This window comes from Puma concolor, chromosome D1 (genome assembly GCF_028749965.1).
Source record: "Puma concolor isolate L17-30 chromosome D1, mPumCon1.1.hap2, whole genome shotgun sequence".
NCBI lineage: Eukaryota > Metazoa > Chordata > Mammalia > Carnivora > Felidae > Puma > Puma concolor.
Genome location: NC_141676.1, coordinates 116,273,036 through 116,298,231, shown reverse-complemented (window position 1 = coordinate 116,298,231; position 25,196 = coordinate 116,273,036). Strand labels below are relative to the sequence as shown.

General features: G+C 38.7%; 1 protein-coding gene across 8 annotated transcripts in view; it reads left to right on the top strand.

Annotated features, from left to right (window-relative positions):
* The window catches only part of CEP126 (centrosomal protein 126), a 104,956-nt gene that overhangs the window by 1,987 nt on the left and 77,773 nt on the right, over positions 1-25,196 (top strand). For all 8 annotated transcript variants that reach the window (XM_086679294.1, XM_086679292.1, XM_086679290.1 and 5 more), the window contains exon 2: positions 1,192-1,311. In XM_086679294.1, the coding sequence (XP_086535420.1) occupies positions 1,192-1,311 (120 nt within the window). The remainder of the gene's footprint in view (positions 1-1,191; positions 1,312-25,196) is intronic.

Here is a 25,196-nt window from a genome sequence, read left to right as displayed (position 1 = left end):
TTAATAAGATAGAAGTATAAAGCTATAAAAGAATACAGACAAAATAGAATCTCCTATTTTTTTTTCATGTGTTTGAAGGTATAGGACGTTTACCTTTGGAAAGGAAAGAAATTTTAAAGAAAAGCTACTTCAAAGATGACTCATTAGTTTAAAACTTTAGTGTAAGGAGAAATTGTGTCAGTGCAATGAACTGGGGAAAATACTTCCACTATAGTAGATAATTAATGTCTACACTGTCTACACTACACTACAACACTAAAAACTATAATATATATATTTTATATATATAAACATATATATTTATATGTATATATATAATTTATATATAATATATATTTATATGTATATAAACAACACTAAAAACTATAAAATAGATATATATCTATATATAGATATCTATATATAGATATATATGTATATATATATCTTGTCCTGTATGCCTGTGGAGAATTTTCTCCAAGGAAATGGTTCAGTGAGGTTTTATTAAGCCATTACTATATTCTAAGCCCCATGCCATGCATTGGAATTCTAGAAATGTAGAGACAGATGTTTGTAGCATGTACTCAGGAAGATGTCAAGTTCTCCAGTGGCTAGAAAATAGGAGAGGAACTGTGTGCGGTGGCCCCAGGCAGATGTGGGGAGTTAGCCAAGGAGGTGCTGGGCGGTGGTAATGGTATGAAGCGCCCGGTCTGTTCCGTCAGTGTCTTCATGTGTCTGGACATAGGATTCATGCAGGGAAACGTTGAAAATTGAAGCTGAACAGACAGACCGGATTATAAAGTGCTTTATATATTGGGTCTAGAGATAGAGAATTTATTGCAAATGTGACAGGGAGCTATAGAGAACAACAAAGAATGAGAAATCCAATCCAGATTTGCACGTAGCTGGTTTTGTGGAGGTTCGTAATGAATGTAAAGCTATGCAGTCTCATTATCTGAATTCATAATACCTAAAAGTACAGTTTTTTTCCCCCAGGGAAAGTGAGATGTGTCTTCAGTGCTGATACTAATTCAGAATCTTTTTTACGTAAAACATTTGCTGGCCATATGCTAACACTAATGTACACACATATTAATTGTTCCGCAAAAAATCATTGCATCGTTAATATGAGGCTGTGATTACATCTATCAGATAGCACTGACACTCATCCACTGAAGACAGCCATTGTCCTTAACTTTGTGCTACCATTAGAGATATGAAAATCCATCTAGAGAAAAATTTGGAAGAAGAGCGCCAGATATTACTGCAGCAACAAAAAATATGTCGAAATCGAGCTCGTAAATATTTTGTGGAATCAAACCGGAGAAAAAAGTAAGTAATCGTATTTTCTTCAGAATTGTAGAAAATCAAAGTCATTATACATTAATAGTTTCTCTACTTTGTAGCATTTTATGAACTTAAGTCGTGACATTGCTTTGTCTGTAAAACACTGATCAAGATTTTTGTCCCTTCGTAAATTTTCTTACCGTTTTTTTGCCTAAAGCACAAAGATGTTGGTATGTTGTCTAATTACACTGACTGTGACCATAGCAGTCTTTTCTTGTCATAGAACTTCCTATAACAGTGTCATGTGACTGCAAAATGTACTGTTCTCTTTGTCTTCCGTATCATTTCATGACAAATTAAAAGATGACCAATTAGAGCCTTAGTCTCTAATGGAATGTAACTTGATTTTGTTATTCACTTCTATATAATTTTTTATATGGCTGTCTTCATTCATCCAATCAGAAAAATGGGGGAAAATATAAATAATTGTGGAAATATGATACAAAGAATATTATAAATGACTTCCATAAAAAAATGCAGTTTTCCAGTGTAAACTGGAAGCCTAATAAAGTAAAAGTGTAAACCATCCAGTCACTGCTTCACAGTTTTCAAGGTTTCTTTGAATTATTAGATTTTGGTTTTTTAGACAGATTGGTAATAATGTTTTTGCTACCTTGTCTATATTTCCACAGTACGTCAATAGCAGCAAATCCCTAGCGTTTATCAACTGCATCATTGGGCATGTGTTGCAAATCCCATTTGGGGAATACAAAATTGTTTACCTGTAATTTTTTTCTGGCATGGTATTTCTCTTTAGATTAACTCTTTCATTATCTGGTATAAAGTTATTTAATGAAGTTTTGTTTTGTATTTGTGTCTTACTGTGTTTCCCCTACCTTTTGGCTCTGGGGACCTATAAAAGGCATGTGCCAGGTGTTCAATGAAGATGAATAGTCATATGTTGAAACAGTCATGGGCTAGATCAAATATCTAGGTTTAAATCCTCATTCCATGAGTTAGAGCAAGGTATTTAATCTCTCACCCTCAGTTTCTTGTTTTTATGATTAGAATCAATAACATGTAACTCAAGGGATTGTTATGTAGAGCAAAAAGGTAATGTTAGAAGAGGAATAGTTGAAAACATGTGGGAAAATACGTATCACAGTGTCTGACCAGTACTGCTTCTTCCTTATTTAGTTTATTTTGTTGATTAATAATACTTGTCAATTGTGTGTTTTCTAATAATTGAGTTGCTTTGTAAAATAGCACAAAGTGACTTCCTGTTTTCTCTCATCAAATACTTTTCTCATCAAAAAAAAAAAATTCTGATGTAGAAAGAAGAGAAATTTTGGTTTAAAATTCTAAGAGGACATTTTCCAATATAATTTAATTATGTTTTATTTTTGTTACCTTACAGTGCTGTGTAAAGACATGTAAAAATTTCCTTTTAAACACTAATCATTTCATTTTTTAAAATTTTTAAAAATTTTGTTTTTTTTTTAATGTTTATTTATTTTTGAGACAGAGACAGAGCATGAACAGGGGAGGGGCAGAGAGAGGGAGACACAGAATCTGAAACAGGCTCTAGGCTCTGAGCTGTCAGCACAGAGCCTGATGCGGGGTTCGAACCCACAAACTGTGAGATCATGACCTGAGCCAAAGTCGGACACTTAAACGACTGAGCCACCCAGGTGCCCCAAATCATTTCATTTTTTATAAAGGGGGCCAAGTTATTTGTGCACTCCTGAATTTCAAAATGTGTCCATTATAATGGCCTTTTGGGCCTTGCTGTTATCTATTTATGTTTTACTTCATGTAAGTTTATGCTGTCCGCTCCCATCATGGTCACAGTTTCTGTCTAAAAACCATTTTTTCCTACAAGCAGAGCTGTTCTCCTTCCACTCTTAGGTAAGTTATACTTTGACATTGTCAGTGCTGTGTCCCCAGTAGTATTCAAAGAAAGTGTCCGTAGCATCAAGTTTTCTTTATTTATTCCCATTCATTGCTTAAAATCACGCACATTTAATTTTCTTGTTATTTACTACTGCTTTGCTTTTCTATCTGCCAGTATTTTTCTTAAATGTTTTTATCACATTCTCAAGTTTTCCATTCTTCTATTCAGTATCTGTAGAACGGAGTCCCCTTTCTTTTACTCCAAGACCTCCTACCTTCTGTAGATACTGCCCCCATATGTACTGGCTATTTGTAGGCCTAATGCATAACTGGCATTCTGGGACTTTCCCTTTTTTGCTCTTGGGATTTGGAGACACAGTTTCTTATTTCCCATAGCATCCCTTTTGTTTTGTTTTATAACAGTTTGCTGGAACATCCTAACATAGTTTTCTATTATGCTACTTGTAGACCAAGTAATCTTAAGATACACACACACACACACACACACACACACACACACACACACAGAAATTAACTATTTCCTACATTTTTAAAAATTTCAGTTTTGGAACTATCTTTTATCTGTAACTAAAAAGGCATCTATTTACTGAACAAGCATAACTGGTTGAGTACAAATGATTAAACATTATATGAGGAGAAAAAAAATTTTGTTTATTCTATTATTAAACTTTAGAAATGACGATCTGATTTAATGTGACTTCATAAGGGTAAGAAATTGAAACAGATGTTAAGAAGAGTCCAAAAGGAGCCTCAGGTAGTTGTGGTTTTCTTTAAGTTTGTTTTAATTTTTTTTGGTTTGTATTTTTTTTTTTAATTTATTTGTTAAACTCCAAGTTAGTTAACATACAGTATAGTATTGATTCAGGAGTAGAACCCAGTGATTCATCACTTACATGTGACACCCAGCGCTCATCCCAACAAGTGCCCTTCTTAATGCCCATCACCCATTTAGCCCATCCCCCCATCCACCTCCCCTCCAGCAACCCTCAGTTTGTTCTCTGTATTTAAGTCTCTTATGGTTTGCCTCCCTCTTGTTTTTATCTTATTTTTCCTTCCCATTCTCCTATCTTCTTCTATTGTGTTTCCTAAACATATGAGTGAGATCATATGAAATTTGTCATTTGCTGACTTTGGTTCCATGGATCTGTGTGTTTATTTTTATACCAATATCATACTGTTTTGATTAGTCTAGGTTTGCAGCATAGTTTGAGATCAAGAAGTGTGATACCTCCAGCTCTGTTCTTTCTCAAGATTGTTTTGGCTCTTTGAGATCTTTTGTGGCTCCATATAAATTGTAGAATTATTCTGGTTTTATAAAATATGCCATTGGTATTTTGACAGGGATTGCATTGAATCTTTAGATTGCCTTGTGTGGTATGGACAGTCTAACAATATTAATTCTCCCAATCCATGAGCACAGAACATCTTTCTGTTTGTTTGCATCTTCTTTTTTTTTTTTTTTTTTAATTATTTACTGGGGGGGGGGGGGGAGCAAGCAAGCAAGGGGCAAAGAGAGGGGGCAGAGGATCCAAAGTGGGCTCTGCACTGACAGGCTGACAGCAGTGAGCCCTATGTGGAGCCTGAGGTCACGAACCGCAAGATCATGACCTGAGCTGAAGTCGGACGCTCAACCTCAACCGACTAAGCCACCCAGGGGCCCCTTATTTGCATCATCTTAAGTTTCTTTCACCAACGTCTTCCAGTTTTCAGTGTAGAGGTCTTTCATCTCCTTGGTTACATTTATTGCCAGACATCTTATTCTTTTTGATGGAATTATAAATGGGATTGTTTTCTTGATTCTCATTATTAGTGAATAGAAATGAAATGGATTTCTGAATATTGATTTTGTATCCGCAACTTTACTGAATTTATAGATTCGTTCTAGCAGTCTTTTGGTGGATTCTTTAGGGTTTTCTGTATATAATATCATGTCATCTGCCAATAGTGACAGTTTTGTTTCTGTCTTTCTGATTTGAATGACTTTTTTTTTCCTTGCCTAATTGCCATGTCTGGGACTTCCAGTACTCTATTGAATACTAGTGCGACGAGTGAGCATCCCTGTTCTTAGAGGATCACCATTATGATGTTAACGGTGGGATTGTCATATATGGCCTTTGTTATGTTTAGGTACATTCTTTACTACCCACTTCGTTGAGTGTTTTTATCATAAATAGATGTTGACTTTTGTCATGCTTTTTCTGCATCTATTGAGATGTTCATATAATTTTTATCTTTCATTTTGTTAATATAGTGAATCATTTTTTTTTTTCAACGTTTATTTATTTTTTTTGGGACAGAGAGAGACAGAGCATGAACGGGGGAGGGGCAGAGAGAGAGGGAGACACAGAATCGGAAACAGGCTCCAGGCTCTGAGCCATCAGCCCGGAGCCTGACACGGGGCTCGAACTCACGGACCGTGAGATCGTGACCTGGCTGAAGTCGGACGCTTAACCGACTGCGCCACCCAGGCACCCCTATAGTGAATCATTTTAATTGATTTGCAGATGTTGAACCAAGCTTGCATCCCTGGAATATATCCCAGTTGATTCTGGTGTATGACTCTTTTTTTTTTTCTTTTTCTTTTTTAAAGTTAATTTATTTATTTTGAGAGAGAGAGAGAGAGAGAGACACGAGAGGGGCAGAGAGAGAATCCCAACCAGGTTCTGCACTGTCAGCGCAGAGCCCAGTGTGGGGCTTGATCTCATGAACCATTAGATCATGACTTGAGCCGAAATCAAGAGTTGGACTCTTAACCAACTGAGTCACCCAGGCGGCCGTGGTTTATGATCCTTTTAACGTATTGTTGGAATTGGTTTGCTAATATTTGTTGATTTTTACATCTGTGTTCATCAAGGATGTTGGCCTGTAATTTCCTTTTTTTGTGATGTTCTTGTGTAGTTTTGCTCTCAGGGTAATGCTGACCTTGTAGAATTTGTTTGGAAGCTTTCCTTCCTCTTCTATTTTTTGGAAGAGTGTGAGAAGTATAGGTATTAAATCTTCTTTGAATGTTTGGTAGACAATACCAGTAAAGCCATCTGGTCCTGGACTTTTGTTTTTGGGGGGATTTTTGATTACTGATTCATTCTCCTTACTAATAATTGGTCTGTTCTGATTATCTGTTTCTTCATGATTCAGTCTTGGAAGATTGTGTGTTCCTAAGAATTTTTTCATTTCTTCTATATTTTCCAATTTGTTGATGTATAATTGCTCCTAGTAATCTGGTATGATCCTTTGTATATCTGTGATATCAGTTGTAATTTCTCCTCTTTCATTTCTGATTATATTTGTTTGAGTCCTCTCTCTTCTGTTCTTGGTTAGTCTAGCTAAGGATTTGTTGATTTTATCTTTTCAGAGAACCAGCTCTTAGTTTCAGTGATCTTTTCTATTGTCCTTTTAGTCTCTCTGCATTTCTTTCTCCTCTGATCTTTATTATTTTCCTTCTTCTAGTTTGGGGCTTTGTTTGTTCTTTTTCTAGTTCCTGTAGGTGTAAAGATAGATTGACATTTTTCTTGTTTTTTGAGGTAGACCTGTATTGTTATGAACTTACCACTTAGAACCGCTTTTGCTATATATAGATTTTGGTACGTCATATTTCTGTTTTCATTTGTCTCTAGATTTTTTTTTAATTTCTTCCTTGATTTCTTCTCTTACACAGCTGCTCAGTAACATATTGTTAAACTCCACATATTTATAGTTTTCCCATTTATCTTCTTGTAATTAATTTCTAGTTTTATACTATTGTGGCTGGAAAAGATGCTTGGTATGATTTCAGTCTTCTTGAATTCATTGAGACTTGTTTTGTTGTCCAATGCATGATCTATTCAAGAGAATGTTTAATGGGCACTTGAGAAGAATGTGTATGCTGCAACTTTTGGATTGAATGTTCTGTGTATATTTATTAAGTCTGTGTAGTCTAATGTGTTTTTTAAGGCTGATGTTTCCATATTGATTTTTTTATCTGAATGATCTATTGATTAATGAAAGTGGGTATTGAAGTTTCCTACTGTTATTGTATTGCTTTCATTTTCTCTCTTTAGGTCTGTTAAAATTTGCTTTATATATTTTGGTGCTTGTACATTGGTTTCCTATGTATTTATAAATTTTATGTTTTCTTGCTGGATTGACCCTTTTGTCATTATACAGTACCCTCTTTGCCTTAAATTACAGTCTTTGTTTTCAAGTCTCTTTTGTCTGATGAGTATAGCTCCTCCATCTTTCTTTTCATTTGCATTTGCATGGAATATCTTTTTCCATCCCTTTCTTTCAGTCCATGCATGCTTATTTCTGAAGTTAGTCTCTTGTAGGCAGCATGTAGATAGGTCTTGTTTTTCTTTTTTCTTTTTTTTTTTTTTTATCTCTTCAGTCACTGTCTTTTGATTGGTGAATTTAAGCCATTTACTTTTAAAATAACTATTGGTAAGTATACACTTATTGCCATTTTGCTCATTGTTTTATGGCAATTTTATTGTTCTTTCTTGTTTCTTTCTTCTCTTGTCTTTTGTGATTTGGCTTTCTGTAGTGTCATGTTTAGATTCCTTTCTTATTTTCTTTTGTGTATTTGTTATAAGTTTTTTCCTTGTGATTGCTGTCAGATTCACATAAAATATCGTATGTAAATAACAGTCTGTTTTAAGTTGATAGCAACTTAATTTTAAGCATATTCCAAAACTTTACCTTTTTACAACACCCCCCAGCTTTTATATTTTCAATAACACATTTTACATCTTTTTGTCCTATGTTTCCTTTAATTAATTATTGTACTTTTAATAATTTTAACTACTTTTGTCTTTTAACCTTCATGCTAGCTTTATAAGTGATTGATCTACTACCTTTGTTATATATTACCTTTTCCAGTAAGGTTTTTACTTTTCTGTGTTTTCTTATTAATTAGTGCCATTTCTTTTCAGCTGAAAGAAGACCCTTTAATGCTTCTTACAGAGCTGGTTTGGTGGCGATGAACTCCTTTAACTCCAAATCTGTCCTTCAATCCTGAGTGGTAACTTCACTGTGTAGAGAATTCTTGATTGAAAGATTCTGTTTTCTTTCAGCATCTTAAATATGTCATGTCACACCCTTCTGGCCCATAATGTTTCTGCTGGAAATTCTGCTGTGAGTTTTTGGGGTTTCCCCTTGTGTGTAACAAGTTGTTTTTCTCTTGCTGCTTTTAGGATTCTCTCTTTATCCTTAACTTTTATCATTTTGATTATAATATGTCTCAGTGTAGATTTCTTTGTGTTCATCTTATTTGGAACTCTCTGGGCTTCCTGGACTTAGATGTCTGATTCCTTCCCCTGATTGAAGAAGTTTTCAACCATTATTTCTCATATAATTTTTCTGGCTCTTTCCTCTGTCTTCTTCTTCTGGGATCTCTATAATGCGAACATTATTCTGCTTGATAATTGTCCCAAAGGTCCCTTAAGGTATCGTCACTGTTCTTAATTCATTTTTACATTTGCTGCTCAGTCTCTGTGAGTTTCATTGCTTTGTTTTCCAACTTACCGATTTGTTTGACCTCATTCAGGCTGCTGTTGAACCCTTCTAGTGAATTTTTCAGTTCAGTTACAACTTTCTGTTCAGTTACAACTTCTGTTACAAGTTCAGTTCAGAATCTCTTATTCCTCCAGCAAACATTGCATACCTTTTATGTTTCTGTCTCTTTGTTGAGGTTCTCTCCGTGTTCATCCATTTTTCTCTGAAGTTCGGTGAACTTTATAACTATTACTTTAAACTCTTTATTAGGCAGATTACTTATCACCATTTCATTTAGTTTTTTCCTTTTTTTAATTTTTTTTTTACATTTATTCATTTTTGAGAGACAGAAAGAGCACAAGCGGGGGAGGGACAGAGAGAGAAGGAGACACAGAATCTGAAGCAGGCTCCAGGCCCGGAGCTATCAGCACAGATCCTGATGTGGGGCTCAAACTCACAAACTGCGAGATCATGACCTGAGCCGAAGTTGGACACTTAACCAACTGAGCCACCCAGGCGCTCCTCATTTAGTTTTTTCTGTGGTATTATCTTGTTCTTTCTTTTGGAACGTATTTGTTTTTCTCCTCCTTTTTCTTGATGCTCTCTGTTTGTTTCTATATATTTAGGTAAGACAGCCACCTCTCCCAGTCTGGAAGGGGTAACCTTATGTAAGAGATGTCTTACGAGGCTCAAAAGTGCAGTATCCTCTGGTCACCAGAGCATGGCACTCAAGGATGGTCTTCTATGTGGGCTGTGTGCACCCTTTTACTACAGTGAGGCCATAGCTGTGCGTGCTAGTGGGTGGGGCCGGGACTCAGTCTCGCTGCAGCAAGCCCCTGTGACTGCTGTCATGGGTTGGCAGGTAGGGGTGGCTCCCGACCCCAGTTGCAAAGCACATTCCTGACTGTGCAGCACATTGGTGGGCACAGCTTTCAGGGGCATAGGCATTGGTGCTAGCAGATTAGAGGAAGAATTCCACAAGGGTGCTCCCTGGTACTAGAATTAGGAAGGTAAACTGAGTGGCTTCTGCCATTGTCTCTTTCCCCAGGGGAAAGTCCCTGCTGTTTCCAGTCCCTCCCACAGACTTTTTAAGGTAAACGAATGGGTCTCCTTTCCCTATTGTCTGTGTGCAGTTCAGACTAGTGTTTGAGTCTGTGCCAAAGCCCGTTAGAGTGAGTTTTCTGTTCCCTATGGTTTTATAGTTTTCCTGAACATAATCCCTGTTCACTGTTTTGGGGGCTCCTCTCTCCTGTGCAGGATCTAAGGTTTGGGATATGGAGTTGGAATCTCTTACTCCTCCAGCAAACATTGCATACCTTTTATATCCCTTCTGATTGTGACCCATAGCAGCTGGGGTGTTGTTTTCCCCTAACAAGTTCGTGTTTCTGCCTCCCTCTCTTACCGATGTTGCCCTTTTATCCTTTGTTGTGGAGGCTCCGTTCATTCCATTTTCAGGTCCCTTTCAGTGGGAATTATTCCATACATAGTTGTAGATTTGTGTCCAGGGGAGGACATGGTTCAGGACTTGCTGTGCTGCTATCTTGGACCCAACTCAACCTCCAAATAGTTTTAAAATACTAATGTAAGCATATAGACTTAAAAGATCAGATTATCAGACAAAATTCCTATGTAACTAACTGGCAGAAAAAGAGAAAAAAAGGACAGAATGGGGAAATTTTCCCAAATAAAGAGAACAAAGACTACCAGGTAATAAATGAAAGGCAAATACTTTGGAAGAGTCGCTAAAATTTGTAAGACAGATTTCTTAAATGTCCTAAAGGCAGAAGAAAATTAGCTAGAGAATCATGTAATGAATTACCTGGTGAACATGAAATATGGGGTAACTGCATTATCTGTTTGGGAAAATGATGAAGTTTGAAGTTTCCCATGAAGCCGGAAATATATACCCTTAGAATAAATAAGAAGAAATTATACTTTACATAGTAAGTCATGTTTATTAAACCTCTACATGTGGATATATATCATAAGCTAAAAAATATAAATAGATTCAAGTAGGTTTAGATATCAGTATGTGTGAATATCCATGGTTATATTATCCATAATATATTAAAAGAAAAATTCAAGGAATTTAAGACATTTACAAGTGATTTTTGAACATTTAAAAATAATCTAGAAGACAGCCATTTATTCACTAAAGTAATATTTGCTGGGAGACTTAAAGATTTCATATACTGAAGAATAAAAAAGTAAATGCATGATTCCTGCCCTCAACTTACTAATAGTGAAGGAATAAAGGCTGGCGATGCTATGCGATGAATACTGTGACGTACTATGGAAGCACATTCACATAGTCCGGAACAAAGAACTCCTGGAAGTCTTGTTAGATGACCAGGAGTTATCCAGGCGGCCAGAGCAGGAAGGGAATTTAACTCAAAGAGGACAATATGTGGAGAGGTTTAATGTTGTGGAATATAAGAGAGAAACGTTATGTGACTTACACACGGGAAAATGTGGAAGAGCATTAGGAGATGAAGCTATAGAGTGGGTAAGGAGATATTTCATAAAACCACTTGTGTGCTGATCTAAAGCAATTAAACCCTGTCCTTAGTACTCGGAGATGCTGTTGAAGGAGGAAGACCAGAGTGTCATGACTGCATTTACATTTTAGCTGATTACAGCCAAGGACTAGAGGATGAAATGAAAGCACCTGGAGACAAGAACAAAAGAACAAGTAGAGAGTTGTTACACTGACCTGGCAAGAAGGGGGGGAGGGTCACTGGGGGGTCTCAAGTCATGGGTGGTGCATAAGGAGCATTGTCAAAATGGGATACTTACGGATTTTGTAAACCTTAACGTTTTTAATACCAGTCTTTCTAAATTTCTGTGATCTTTTATACAAATTATGATAAATTTTTGATTTTTCCTTTATGCCCTAGGATTATTATGATAAGCATCAAATATTCCCTGTCGTGTTGCTGTTTTGCCTTGAGCTGTTAACCTTTATTTAGTTTATAATAGTAGCCTGACAGGTAAGCTTGGTGAGTTTATCTATTAAAGATTTTCTCTCAACTGGCTGAAATTTCTTTTTTAAATTGAAGTCTTTATTTTAAGATAGTTGTAGATTCACATGCTGTTGTAAAAAAAATAATAGAAATCCCATAATACCCTTTACTTAGTTTTCCCCAATGGTAACATTTTGCAAAACTATAGTTCAACCTCAAAACCAGAATAATGACACTTAGGCAGGCAAGATACAGAACATCGTCGCAGAGATTCCTGAGTTGCCTTTTATAGTGACACCCACTTCCCTCCCACTCCCACCCTCTGGAGATCACTAATCTGTTCTCATTTCATCTCAGGTTTTGCATTTCTAGAGCGCTCTATAAATGCCGTCATACTGTATGTAACCTTTAGTGATGGACTTTTTTCCCTCGGTGCAACACTCTGGGATCCGTGCAGGTTGTTGTGTGCACCAGCGGTTCACTGTTTTTATTGCTGAGTGTTCTCCCTGATGTGGGTGGTGCACCAAAGGGGGGTTAACCTGAAGGACATCTAGGTGATTTCCAGTTTGGGTTATGACAAATAAAGCTGCTGTAAATACTCATGTATATGTTTTGTGTGAACAGAAATTTTTATTTCTTTGGATAAATGACTGAAAGTACAATTGCTGGATCATATGGTGATTGCATATTCGTGTTTTTAAAAAATTGCCAAACTGTTTTTCAGAGTGACTGTACCCATCACCACTGTAGGATTGATCAGTGTTCACATCCTCACCAGCTGGCACCAGTGTTGTTAATAGTTTTTTGTTTGTTTTTTTTTTAAATTTTTTTTTTTCAACATTTATTTATTTTTGGGACAGAGAGAGACAGAGCATGAACGGGGGAGGGGCAGAGAGAGAGGGAGACACAGAATTGGAAACAGGCTCCAGGCTCTGAGCCGTCAGCCCAGAGCCCGACGCGGGGCTCGAACTCACGGAGCGCGAGATCGTGACCTGGCTGAAGTCGGACGCTTAACCGACTGCGCCACCCAGGCGCCCCTGTTAATAGTTTTTATTTTTTCCATTTTTATGGGTGTGTAGTAATAGCTCATCGTATTAATTTTCATTTCCCTAATGGCTAATGATGACAATATCTTTTCATGTCCGTATTTGCTATCTATCCTCTTTAATGAAGTTTCTCTTAATGTCTTTTGTACATTTTCTAATTAGATTACTTGCTGTTTTACTGTTGAGTGTCAGAGAACTGTATACATTCTAGATACTTTGTCAGGCATGTGCTCCTCTGGAGCTTAGCTTTTCATCTCCTTAGTTGGGTCTTTCCCAGAGCACAAGTTATTATTTCTATGAAGTCCAATTTATCCACTTTTCTTTTTATAGATTGTGCTTTGATGTCAAGTCTAAGAACTCTGTGCTTAACGACCTAGATCCTAAAAATTTTCTCTTTTTCCTAAACGTTCTATTTTAATGTTTTATAGTTAAGTCCATGATTCATTTTTAAAAAAAAAATTTTAAGTTTATTTATTTTGAGAGAAAGAGAGAGGAGAGAATCCCAAGCAGGCCCATGCAATCAGCACAGAGCCCGACACAGGGCTAGAACCCACAAACCGTGAGATCATGACCTGAGCCAAAATCAAGAATCAGACACTTAACCAAATGAGCCACCCAGGCACCCTCCCCCCATGATTCATTTTGAGTTAACTTTTGTATAAGGTGTGAGACTTAGGACCCCCTCGTCAGAATTCAGTTGAGCGTATTCGTGTGGGTCTATATCTGGGTTCTCTCTTCTGTTAATCTCTTTTGTTAAACCTCCACCAATACTTCAGTTTTTATTGTGATTATGTAGCTATATAATATGTAGTTATATAATTATTCTCGTGTAATAAGGTAGGTCTTCAAATCACATAGACTGATTCCTCCCACTTTATTCTTTCTCAGAATTATTTTAGGTATTCTCATTCCTTTGCCTTTATATATAAAATTTAGAGTAATCTTAACTGTATCTGCAAAAAACATTGATGAGCTTTTTAATAAGAATTGCATTATACCTTTACATCTATGTGGTGTGGAGAGAACTGACATCTTTTCTTTAATCAATCAGTTTTTTATTTCAGTTATTGTATTTTTCAGTTCTAAAATTTTCAATTGGTTCTTCTTAGTGATTCTGTAATCATCTATTCTTGAGGCTATTTTTTTCATTTGCAAACATGTTCATAATTGCTGATTGAGCACTTTTATCAATCATGGCTGCTGTAAAATCTTTGTCAGATAATTCTGACATCTCTGTCATTTTGGTGTTGATATCTGTTGTCTTTTTTCACTCAGTTTGAGATCTTCCTGGTTCTTGGAATAAGTGGTTTTCTATTAAAACCTGGACATTTTTGTATTATGTTATGAGACTCTGGAACTTCCTAAAGTGTCACCTTTAGCTGGCTCTGGCACCATACCAGCTGGGGAAGGCTATGGGGGTGGACGCTGCCTCACTACTGACAGATGGAGGTGGCGGTCTAGTTCACCCCTCAGTCTCTGTGGACACCAGGTTAGGGGACGGGCCCCTTATTACTTCAGGGAGCGTGGGCGTTTCCATTGACACCGCAGTGTGTGTGGCCTCATTACTGCTAGATGTTGATGGAGAAAGTCTTCCTCAGACACTACCCAGTTGGGCAGAGATGGGCAGAGACTCATCCTGCCAGACTCCGGACCTCTTTTCTGCTAATACCAGGTGATGAGGAGGGCCTCATTACCACCAGGTAGGGATGAAAGCCCGGCGTCTGTTCAGCTTCTCTGACGTTATTCCAGCAGGAGGGCTGGGGGTGCCCTGTTACTGCCTGGCAAGCGTGGAAATCCAGGCCCCCCAGCAGCCTTTGCTGGCAAGGGTGAGCGCAGAGCCACAGTGTTTCTTTGGTGGTATTTGGATAGAGTGGTGGGCTGTTGAATAAAAGTTTTCTGTCTTGCTGGGTTGGCTTTTCCTCTCCTGGGGCTAGAGAGAGCAAGCTTCGTTTGGCTAGTTTATTTGTTTATTTTGTCTAAACCTGTTGACATATACACATTGCCTGATTCTTCCACTCCAAGTATGGGATATTTGAAGCCAAAAGAAAAACCAGGAAACTTACCATCGTGTCGTTCCTCAGGTCCCGCGGTCCGTGGTTACTCTGCTTCCTTCTTTCCACCTTTTACTTTTTTATTCTTTTTTTAAATGTATGTAATGTCTAGGATTTTTATTTGTACTTAGTGAGAGAAATGGCAGGAAGTATGTGTACTTCCATCTTACCTGAAGCAGAATTTGTTTCTTTTTGATGTTAGTATTTCTCTTTTAGAACTAACCCCTTCGCCTTGCTTTTATATTTCTAATACATTGTGACCTAGTAAATAGAAGATTTTCATTAGAACTGAATCTGAGATAAGAATATATGTGAATAAGGACCTAGGAGACTCTCTAATGATTAAAACTTATGAACTTTAGTTAACTGATGTTGGCACGGTTTTTCTGGCTGACATCTCAGTCTTTGAAAGAAGTGAGGGGCTGTTATGGTTTCCTTTTTCAGTCCGTGCGTTACTAGTCATGTGTGGGAAATCAGAGTATAGATCTTTGTTGTTTGGGTGTTTTTTCCTGCACTGGTGTCTTCATGGCTGTTTGAAACTTTCCGTTTATTTTCTTTTCCAGTCAAGGGAAAGTCAATCAGTTGGAAATGGGATTTTTCAATACAGGTTTTTGGGATCTCAAATAATTTTAAGTGTTAACAGTTAAAGGATTAACTGTGACACGTGTTTCTTTGACAAGCAGCGAAATGTGACCGTATATTCTTGTATTTAGTGTTATTTCTTATAAACTATTGGCATTATCATGTATTTAAAATCTTATGCTTTATTCCTGAAAACTACTCTTTCTCCAGTTATAGTTTTTTAATTGGAGTGCTGTTTTGTTCTATTTTTAAATTTGATTTCTAATTATTTCAAAATATAGTTTTTAAACTTTTAAACTAAAAAAAAATGATCATATCTCTAGAATATTGTACCTATTTAAATCTTAAATACAGTTCCATCCAGAAAAAAGAAATACATTACAAAAGGCCAGCTTTCCAGTTCTGCCTGTGTCTCCTGTGACTTTAGGTGCTCTTAATACTATGCTTAGGTTCTCTTGTTAAAGTTGTTGCCGTGACAGTTATTTCTTCACTTTTTAAGAATATTTCCAGCAGAAGAAAATAATACTCCATAGTTGTAGATTCCTGGGAAAACAGAACAAACAATCTGACATGCGACCATCATGTGATGCGGGGCTCACATTGCGCCAAGATGGTCTACATGTTTCATGAGGCAGAACTGTACACGTTAAATAGACCCTTCAAAATTTGCTGAAATGCATTTATTCTAGTAGCCAAGATAGGAAAATAATCTAAATGTCCATCAGCTGGCGAATATACAAAGAAAATGTGAGAGATACATACACCATGGAATATCATTTCAGTCTTTTTTTTTTTTTATTTTTTTTCAACGTTTTTATTTATTTTTGGGACAGAGAGAGACAGAGCATGAACGGGGGAGGGGCAGAGAGAGAGGGAGACACAGAATCGGAAACAGGCTCCAGGCTCCGAGCCATCAGCCCAGAGCCTGACGCGGGGCTCGAACTCACGGACCGCGAGATCGTGACCTGGCTGAAGTCGGACGCTCAACCGACTGCGCCACCCAGGCGCCCCTCATTTCAGTCTTAAAAAGAGGAGGATACCCTGCCATTTGTGACAACATGAATGAACCTGGAGGACATTATGCTAAGTGGAATGAGTCAGACACAGACAAAGACCGCATGGTCTCACTTATATGTGGAATCCAGAAAAGGTTGAACTGCAGAGAGGGGTGGGGGAAAAGGAGAGCTATTGATCAAAAAGAACAAACTTTGAGCTGTGAATAAGTTCTAGAAATCTCATGTACAGCATGGTGACTGTAATTAATTAATAGTGTATGGTATAGTTGAAATTTGCTAAATGAGTACACCTCCAGTTTGCTCATCAGCAAAAAGCAAAAGATAACTATAGGAGGAGAGGGATATGTCCACAGCTTTGGTTTGGACAATCATTTCACAGTGTTTACACATATAGACATTATATTGTACACCTTCAATATATACAATTTGTGGTTTTCTTTTCTTTTTTTTTAGTGTTTATTTTTTTGAGAGAGAGACAGAGCATGAGCAGGGGAGGGGCAGAGAGAGAGAGGGAGACACAGAATCTGAAGCAGGCTTTAGGCCCTGAGCTGTCAGCACAGAGCCTGATATGGGGCTCGAACTCATGAGCTGTGAGATCATGACCTGCGCTGAAGTCAGATGCTTAACTGACTGAGCCACCCAGGTGCCCCAGTTTATGTTTTCCAAGCACAAATCAGTAAATGAATTTTTTTAAGTTGCTAAGACAGGCCATGTTTCTTCCATGAAAAAGGCTAACTCCAAGGGGTTGCACTGAATGTGTAGATTTTGTGAGCAGTATCAACATTTTAACCATGTTTGTTCTTCTAATCCATGAGCATGGAATGTTTTTCCATTTTTTGTGTCTTCAATTTTGTTCACAAGCTTTGTGTAGTTTTCAGCATAGTTTTCAGCATGTAGATCTTTTATCTCTTTGGTTAGCTTTATTCCTAGGTATTTTAAGGTTTTTGGTGCAATTGTAAATGGGATTGATTCCTTGATTTCTCTGCTGTTTCATTATTGGTGTATAGATATGCAACTGATTTCTGCACATTGATTTTATATCCTGTGACTTTGCTGAATTCATGTATCAGTTCTAGCAGAGTTTTCGTGGAGTCTTTTAGGTTTTCCGTGTCAAGTGTCATATCATCTGCCAATAGTGAAAGTTTGACTTCTTCCTTGCCAATTTGTATGCCTTTTATTTCTTTTTGTTATCTTATTGCTGAAGCTAGGACTTCCAGGACTATGCTGAATAACAGTGGTAAGAGTGGACATCCCTGTCATGTTCCTGACCTTAGGGGGAAAGCTCTCTGTTTCCTCAATGTGGATGGAACTAGAGTATATTATGCTAAGTGAAATAAGTCATTCAGGATAAATATCATATGATTTCACTCATGTGGAATTTAAGAAGCACAACAGATGAACATAGGGGAAGGGAAGCAAAAATAAGATAAAAACAGGGGGGAAAACTATAAGAGACTCTTAAATACAGAGAACAAACTGAGGGTTGCTAGAGGGAGGTGGGTGGGGGATGGGCTAAATGAATGATCAGCCTTAAGGAGGGCACTTGTCGGGATGTGTACTGGGTGTCATATGTAAGTGATGAATCAATGGGTTCTCGTGAAACCAATACTACAGTGTATGTTAACTAACTTGGAGTTAAATAAATAAATTGAAAAGACATAAAAAGTGATGATTACCTTTAAAAAAGACTGATTCCAGGGTTAATGGGAAGCAGCACCATGCTCTTCCAGCTCTGCCTTCTACAGTGGCAGGAGCAGGTGTCTTGTTTTTATCACCAGCCCCATCTGTTCCCAGAGTACTTACCACAATGCCTGGCACATAACTGCATGAAGGGGAGTCGGTGATGAGGGAAAGAACTACATCAGTCACCTCTACGATTGCTTATTAAAACTTTCTGTCTACGGACTTCAAGCTGTATTACAAAGCTGTAATCATCAAGACAGTATGGTACTGGCGCAAGAACAGACACTCAGATCAGTGGACCAGAATAGAGAACCCAGAAATGGACCCACAAACATATGGCCAACTAACCTTTGACAAAGCAGGAAAGAATAAAGACAGTCTCTTCAGCAAGTGGTGCTGGGAAAACTGGACAGCGACATGCAGAAGAATGAGCCTGGACCACTTTCTTACACCATACACAAAAATAAACTCAAAATGCATGAAAGACCTAAGTGAGACAGGAGGTCATCAAAATCCTCGAGGAGAAAGAAGGCAAAAACCTCTTTGACCTTGGCCACAGCAACTTCTTACTCAACACGTCTCCAGAGGCAAAGGAAACAAAAGCAAAAATGAACTACTGGGACCTCATCAAAATAAAAAGCTTCTGCACAGCCAAGGAAAAATCAACAAAACTAAAAGCAACCGACAGAATGAGAGGAGATATTTGCAAGTGCCATCTCAGATAAAGGGTTAGTATCCAAAATCTATAAAGAACTGATCAAACTCAACACCCAAAAAACAAATAATCCAGTGAACAAATGGGCAAAAGACCTGAATAGACACTTCTCCAAAGAAGACATCCAGATGGCAAACCGACATATGAAAAAATGCTCATCATCACTCATCATCAGGGAAATACAAATCAAAACCACAATGAAATACCACCTCACACCTGTCAGAATGGCTAACCTTAACAACTCAAGCAACAACAGATGTTGGCGAACATGCAGAGAAAGAATCTCTCTTGCACTGCTGGTGGGAATGCAAACTGGTACAGCCACTCTGGAAAACAGTATGGAGGTTCCTCAGAAGATTAAAAGTAAAACTACCCTACGACCCAGCAATTGCACTACTGGGTATTTATCCAAGGGTATTTATCCCTGTTTCAAAGGGGCACATGCACCCCAATGTTTATAGCAGGACTATCAACAATAGCCAAAGTATGGAAAGAGCCCAAATGTCCATCGATGGATAAAGAAGATGTGGTGTAAATATATACAATGGAGTATCACTTGGCAATCAAAAAGAATGAAATCTTGCCATTTGCAACTACTTGGATGGAACTAGAGGGTATTATGCTAAGCGAAATTAGAGAAAGACAAATATCATATGACTTCACTCATATAAGGACTTTAAGATACAAAACAGATGGACATAAGAGAAGGGAAGCAAAAATAATAAAAAAAAAAAAACAGGGAGGGAGACAAAAACATAAGAGACTCTTAAATATGGAGAACAAACAGAGGGTTACTGGAGGGATTTTGGGAGGGGGGATGGGCTAAATGGGTAAGGGGCATTAAGGAATCTACTCCTGAAATCATTGTTGCACTATATGCTAATGAACTTGGATGTAAATTGAAAAAATAAATAAAAATTTAAAAACAAAACTTTTTGTTGAGCCCATCACTGAGTTCAGGAGTAGAAACTTCTGTCCTTGATTACATTCCATCCCTGGTTTAATTTTATTCAGTCTGGAACACACATTATTTCCTATGGTCCTAGAAAGTACTGTGTGAAATTATTATTACTTTGTATATGCATTTGAGCCCAGAGAACAGTATTAAATACTAGTGATGGTAACTTGCTATCAGAATTGCTCCCTGATTATAGCAAAAAAAGCATCACCTGTTAGCTTTAGAAATTCATCGTTCCTCACTGCCGAACTTGGCTGAACTGGTATTATTGTCTTATTTTCTCTTTCTCCCAACTTACTGTTTTGGCCTGCTCTTCCTTCTACCTAGAGCACTTTTCTCCACTCACTTCTTTTCATGACTGGCCGTATTCTGAATTTTTAGCTTAAATGTTATGTTTCCAGAGAAATATTCCCTGTTTCACCTCATTTAAGGTGAGTTCCCTTAGGGGCACCTGAGTGGTTCAGTCAGTTAAGCGTCTGACTTCGGCTCAGGTCATGATCTCATGGTTCGTGAATTCAAGCCCTGCGAGCCCCACTGTGCTGACAACTCAAAGCCTGGAGCCTGCTTTGGATTCTGTGTCTCCCTCTCTCTCTTTGCCCCTCCCCCATTCATGCTCTGTCTGTCTCTCTCTCTCTCAAAAATAAACAAACATTAAAAAAACAATAAAATAAGTTCTCTGTCTTGGACTAGAGTTTCTTTACTTCACAGCACTTATGACAATCAGTAATTCTTTGTATACTTGCTTTTGTTAGCTTGCTTCATTAGATTATAAATAACTGCATAGGGACACCTGGGTGGCTCACTCTGTTGAGAGTCCAACTCTTGATTCGGCTTAGGTCCTGATCCCAGGGTTGTGGGATCGAGCCCTACATCAGGCTCCATGCTGAGTGTGGAGCCTGCTTAAGATTCTCTCTCCCTCTCTTTTTCTCTCCCTCTGCATCTCTCCACCACTCATGTGCTTTCACCATTTAAAATTAAAAAAAAAAAACACAGATCACATCTATTTTTGCTTACCATTATATTCCCAGCAGATAAATTATTAAAATAATAAATAACCGCTTTTAGAAGAGCTCTGATTATATTTGAAGCTGACATATGAACAAGCATTCATTCAGCAATTATGTATTAAACATCTTTCAGGTTCAAGGCTTGGTGTTAGGCACCAAAATTCCAGAAATTAAAATTTCAGTCCCCACACTCAATAAACTTAGCATCTGATGGGGGAGATAGTTAAAATACAATTAATTCTTTTATTCAGCAATTCTATGTAGTTCCTATTATGTTTCTTTTTTTAAAAAAATTTTTTTTTTCAACGTTTATTTATTTTTGGGACAGAGAGAGACAGAGCATGAATGGGGGAGGGGCAGAGAGAGAGGGAGACACAGAATCGGAAACAGGCTCCAGGCTCCGAGCCATCAGCCCAGAGCCTGACGCGGGGCTCGAACTCACGGACCGCGAGATCGTGACCTGGTTGAAGTCGGACGCTTAACCGACTGCGCCACCCAGGCGCCCCAATTCCTATTATGTTTCAAGCACTATGTTATGTGCTGATACATCTGTCTTGTGATACTTAAAGTCTAATAAGCAATACAGAAAAGTAAACAGATAATTACAATTTAGTAAGATAAACACTATGGTAAGTTAAGCTTAGGATTCCATGGGAAGGCAAAGTTGTGTATGTGTCGATGTTGAGAATAGAGGTGCCTTGAGAAAAGTTATAAAAAGTCTGTTATATGGTCTCTAGGAAAGTGATTAAAAACCAGGAAGAGTCAGACTGCCTAGCTTAGACTCCCTGTTTGTTCAATTTGATTATGTGACCTTGAAAAAATTACTTACCCTTTCTAAGACTCATTTCTTTCATTTGTAAAATATTCAACTCCCAGAATTGTGGGCTAAAGCAAGACCGTACACATGAAATTCTGATGCACTGCCTGGCCGTAATAAATGAGTGGTGTTCTATTCCATTTTCACAGTCCATCTTATGTGCAGCGATGAACTTTGCTTTGCCAGAAGCCTTCTCCCAAACTTACTTTCTACATCAGTCCCTACAATCCTGATTGTATCCCCTGTCCCAAAGACAAAAGTCAGTTACATAAGCAATTACCCATAAGTGTAGTTGGTGCCTTTTGGAAGAGAGCAGACATGGGAATGTTTAACCAAAAGGAAAAGTAAGACAAAGGAGTTGAAGACATGTGATTGTATTAGAAATGTGTTAGAACTCAAATTTAGGTAAATATGGATACAAGTAATTTTTAGGTATGGAACAAATTCTCTGCTTACAGCTTCTATTTTTGTTTATGAAAAAGATGTGGGAGGGAAGGAGTAGGTGATATTGTGGGAAGTATGTTCAGACACTATAATAGATACTTGATAGACACACAGGATGAGGCCTGAAGAGTCACTATTGCTTTTCATTGTCTCTTCTAACCATTGCACTTTTCTTTAAAATCCCTTAGCTCTTGGGGCGCCTGGGTGGCTCAGTCGGTTAAGCGGCCGACTTCCGCTCAGGTCGTGATCTCGCAGTCCGTGAGTTCGAGCCCCGCGTCAGGCTCTGTGCTGACAGCTCAGAGCCTGGAGCCTGTTTCAGATTCTGTGTCTCCCTCTCTCTGACCCTCCCCCATTCATGCTCTGTCTCTCTCTGTCTCAAAAATAAATAAACGTTAAAAAAAGAATTAAAAAAAAAAAAAAAATCCCTTAGCTCTTGGGGCGCCTGGGTGGCGCAGTCAGTTAAGCGTCCGACTTCAGCCAGGTCATGATCTCGCGGTCTGTGAGTTCGAGCCCCGCGTCAGGCTCTTCGAGCTGATGGCTCGGAGCCTGGAGCCTGTTTCCGATTCTGTGTCTCCCTCTCTCTCTGCCCCTCCCCCGTTCATGCTCTGTCTCTCTCTGTCCCAAAAATAAATAAACGTTAAAAAAAAAAAATTAAAAAAATAAAAAAATAAAATCCCTTAGCTCTTTTATTTTTTTAACTTTTTTTAAGTTTATTTATTTTGAGAGACAGTGTGCACATGCACTTGCACATGAGTAGGGGAGGAACAGAGAGAAGGAGAGAGAATCCCAAGCAGGCTCCACACTGTCAGTGCAGAGCCCTGCATGGGGCTCTGTCTCGCTAAGGGTGAGATCATGACCTGAGCCAAAATCAAGTCAGACTCTTAACTGACGGAGCCACCCAGGCACCCTTTTTTTTAACTGGAATAGAGTCGACATATATTGTTACATTAGTTTTAGGTGTACAACGTGATTGGCCCTCTCTGTACCTTATGCTCCCCATAAGTGTATCTATCCCCATACAACACCGTCACAATATCATTGACTGTGTTCCCTATGCTGTGCCTTTCATCCCCCTGAATCTCCCACTCCCCTCCACCCATTTTGCCCCTTCCCCCATGCCTCTCCCCTCTGGCATGCATCAGTTTTTTCTACTTGTGGATCTGTTTCTACTTTGTTTCTTTTGCTTTTTAGATCTTCTAGGTGAAATCTTATGGTATTTGTCTTTGTCTGACTTACTTCACTGAACATAATGCCCTCTAGGTCCATCTGTGTTGTCTCATATGGCAAGATCTCATTCCCTTTTATGGTTAAGTAATATCCCAGTGTGTGTGTGTGTGTGTGTGTGTGTGTGTGTGTACATATGTATATATTTACATCTTTTTTATTCTTCTATTGATGGACATTTAGATTGCTTCCATATCTTGACAATTGTAAATAATCCTGCAATAAGCATAGGGGTGCATATATCGTTTTGAACTCATGTTTTGTTTTCTTTGAATAAAAACCTAATAATGGGATTACTGGATCATGTGATATTTCTCTTTTTAGTTTTTTGAGGAGCCTTCCTACTGTTTTCCACAGTGGCTCTACCAGTTTGCATTTCTGCAACAGTGCACATGAGTTCCTTTTTCTCCACATCCTCAACAATACTTACTATTTCTTACCTTTTTAATAACAGCCATTCTGGTAGATGTGAGGTGATACCTCACTTGGTTTTGATTTCCATTACCCTGATGATTGACAGCCATCTTTTCATGTACCTATTGGCCATCTGTGTATCTTCTTTGGGAAAATGTGTATTCAGGTCCTCTAACCATCTTTAATGGGATTATTTGGTTTTCTGGTGTTGAGTGGTATAAATTTTTTTATTTATATTAGATATTAAGCCCTTATCAGATATATCATTTTGCAAATATCTTCTTCCATTGCCTTTTCATTCTGTCAGTGGTTTTCTTTGCTGTGCGAAAGATTTTTATTTTGGGGTAGTCCCAATAGTTCATTTTTGCTTTTGTTTTTCTTGCCTGAGGACATCTATAGTTGATGTCCAAGAGATTATTTGGATATCTTTTGTTTTCTTCTAGGAGTTTCATGGTTTAGAGTCTGACATTTAGATTTTTAAATCATTTGGGGTTTATTTTTATGTATGGTGTAAGAAAGTGGTCCAGGTTCATTCTTCTGCATGTCACTGTCCAGATTTGTACCAGATCGTTTGTTCTTGGAGAAGTGAGAAGCCTCCTAAAGATCCCTGGCCCTCCAGCAAATTTCTGGGGTTAGTAACTAAATCTTCTTCCTGTGTGCCCCAGGCACTTTGCGAACTGCTGTTTCTATGCCTTAGCTCAAAAGCTCACAGCGGTGGTTTGTTAGCTGTCTCTTTAAGGGCAGGGACTCTGTTTCTTGTAGTCCTCACCCTCTCCGTCTCCCGGAGCTAAGCTCACAGATTTTAAAGTACCCAGAGTTAAGCCTATGATTGTAAAATCTCAAGAAGTTTGGCTCCACTGGCTTTCAGAGCCAAATGTTCTAGGGATCTGTCCTCCCGGTGCAGGGCCCCTGTGTCTGGGGAGCCTGGTGGGGGGTCCAGTTCCATGCCTTCTTCATGCCTGTGGTGACCCTCCCGTTCGTTCGTGGTTAATCTCACTGGAAGTTTGGTTCCTGGCCACATCTCCACCCTCCCACCCATCTTGATGTGGCCTCCCCTCTACTGTTAACTGTGGAGAGACTGGCCACTCTTTGGGTTGTTTTCGGGGTTTGCCGACCCATGTGGCTTTTACCAAGGTGTATCTGTTGGGTGTGGTGAGCTTCGGGTCCTCCTGCCCCACCGCCCTCCCAGGCGCCCACATTGACTCTTGTTACAAGGCTCCTCCCGGGTGGCCCCGGGTGGCCAGGTGGCCGCAGCAGGACAGAGCTGTGTCTTCCACTGCACTGATGTCACGCTGTGCTCCTCCCGCTGCTGAAGCCATGCTGGCCACGGCCCACTCTGAGCCCTTGAATGGAAATGTGTCTTCCTCAGCTGTGGATGGGGAGATATGTCTGTCCTCCCAGAGTACTTGAGGTCTCCAGTCCTTGGAGCTACACCCATAGCTCAGCACTGATCACATGTCCTTGACACTGTTGGGAGAGGGGGATGGGTATCCACCCCTGATAAAACCTCTCCCCCCCCCACCACCACTGTGAAAGAACTGGTCCCACAGCACAAAGGGGAGGCAGCAGACCCTTGGTCCTCAATCCTCTTCCTCCCCATGGAGACCCTCCCATGTCTTTTCACTGG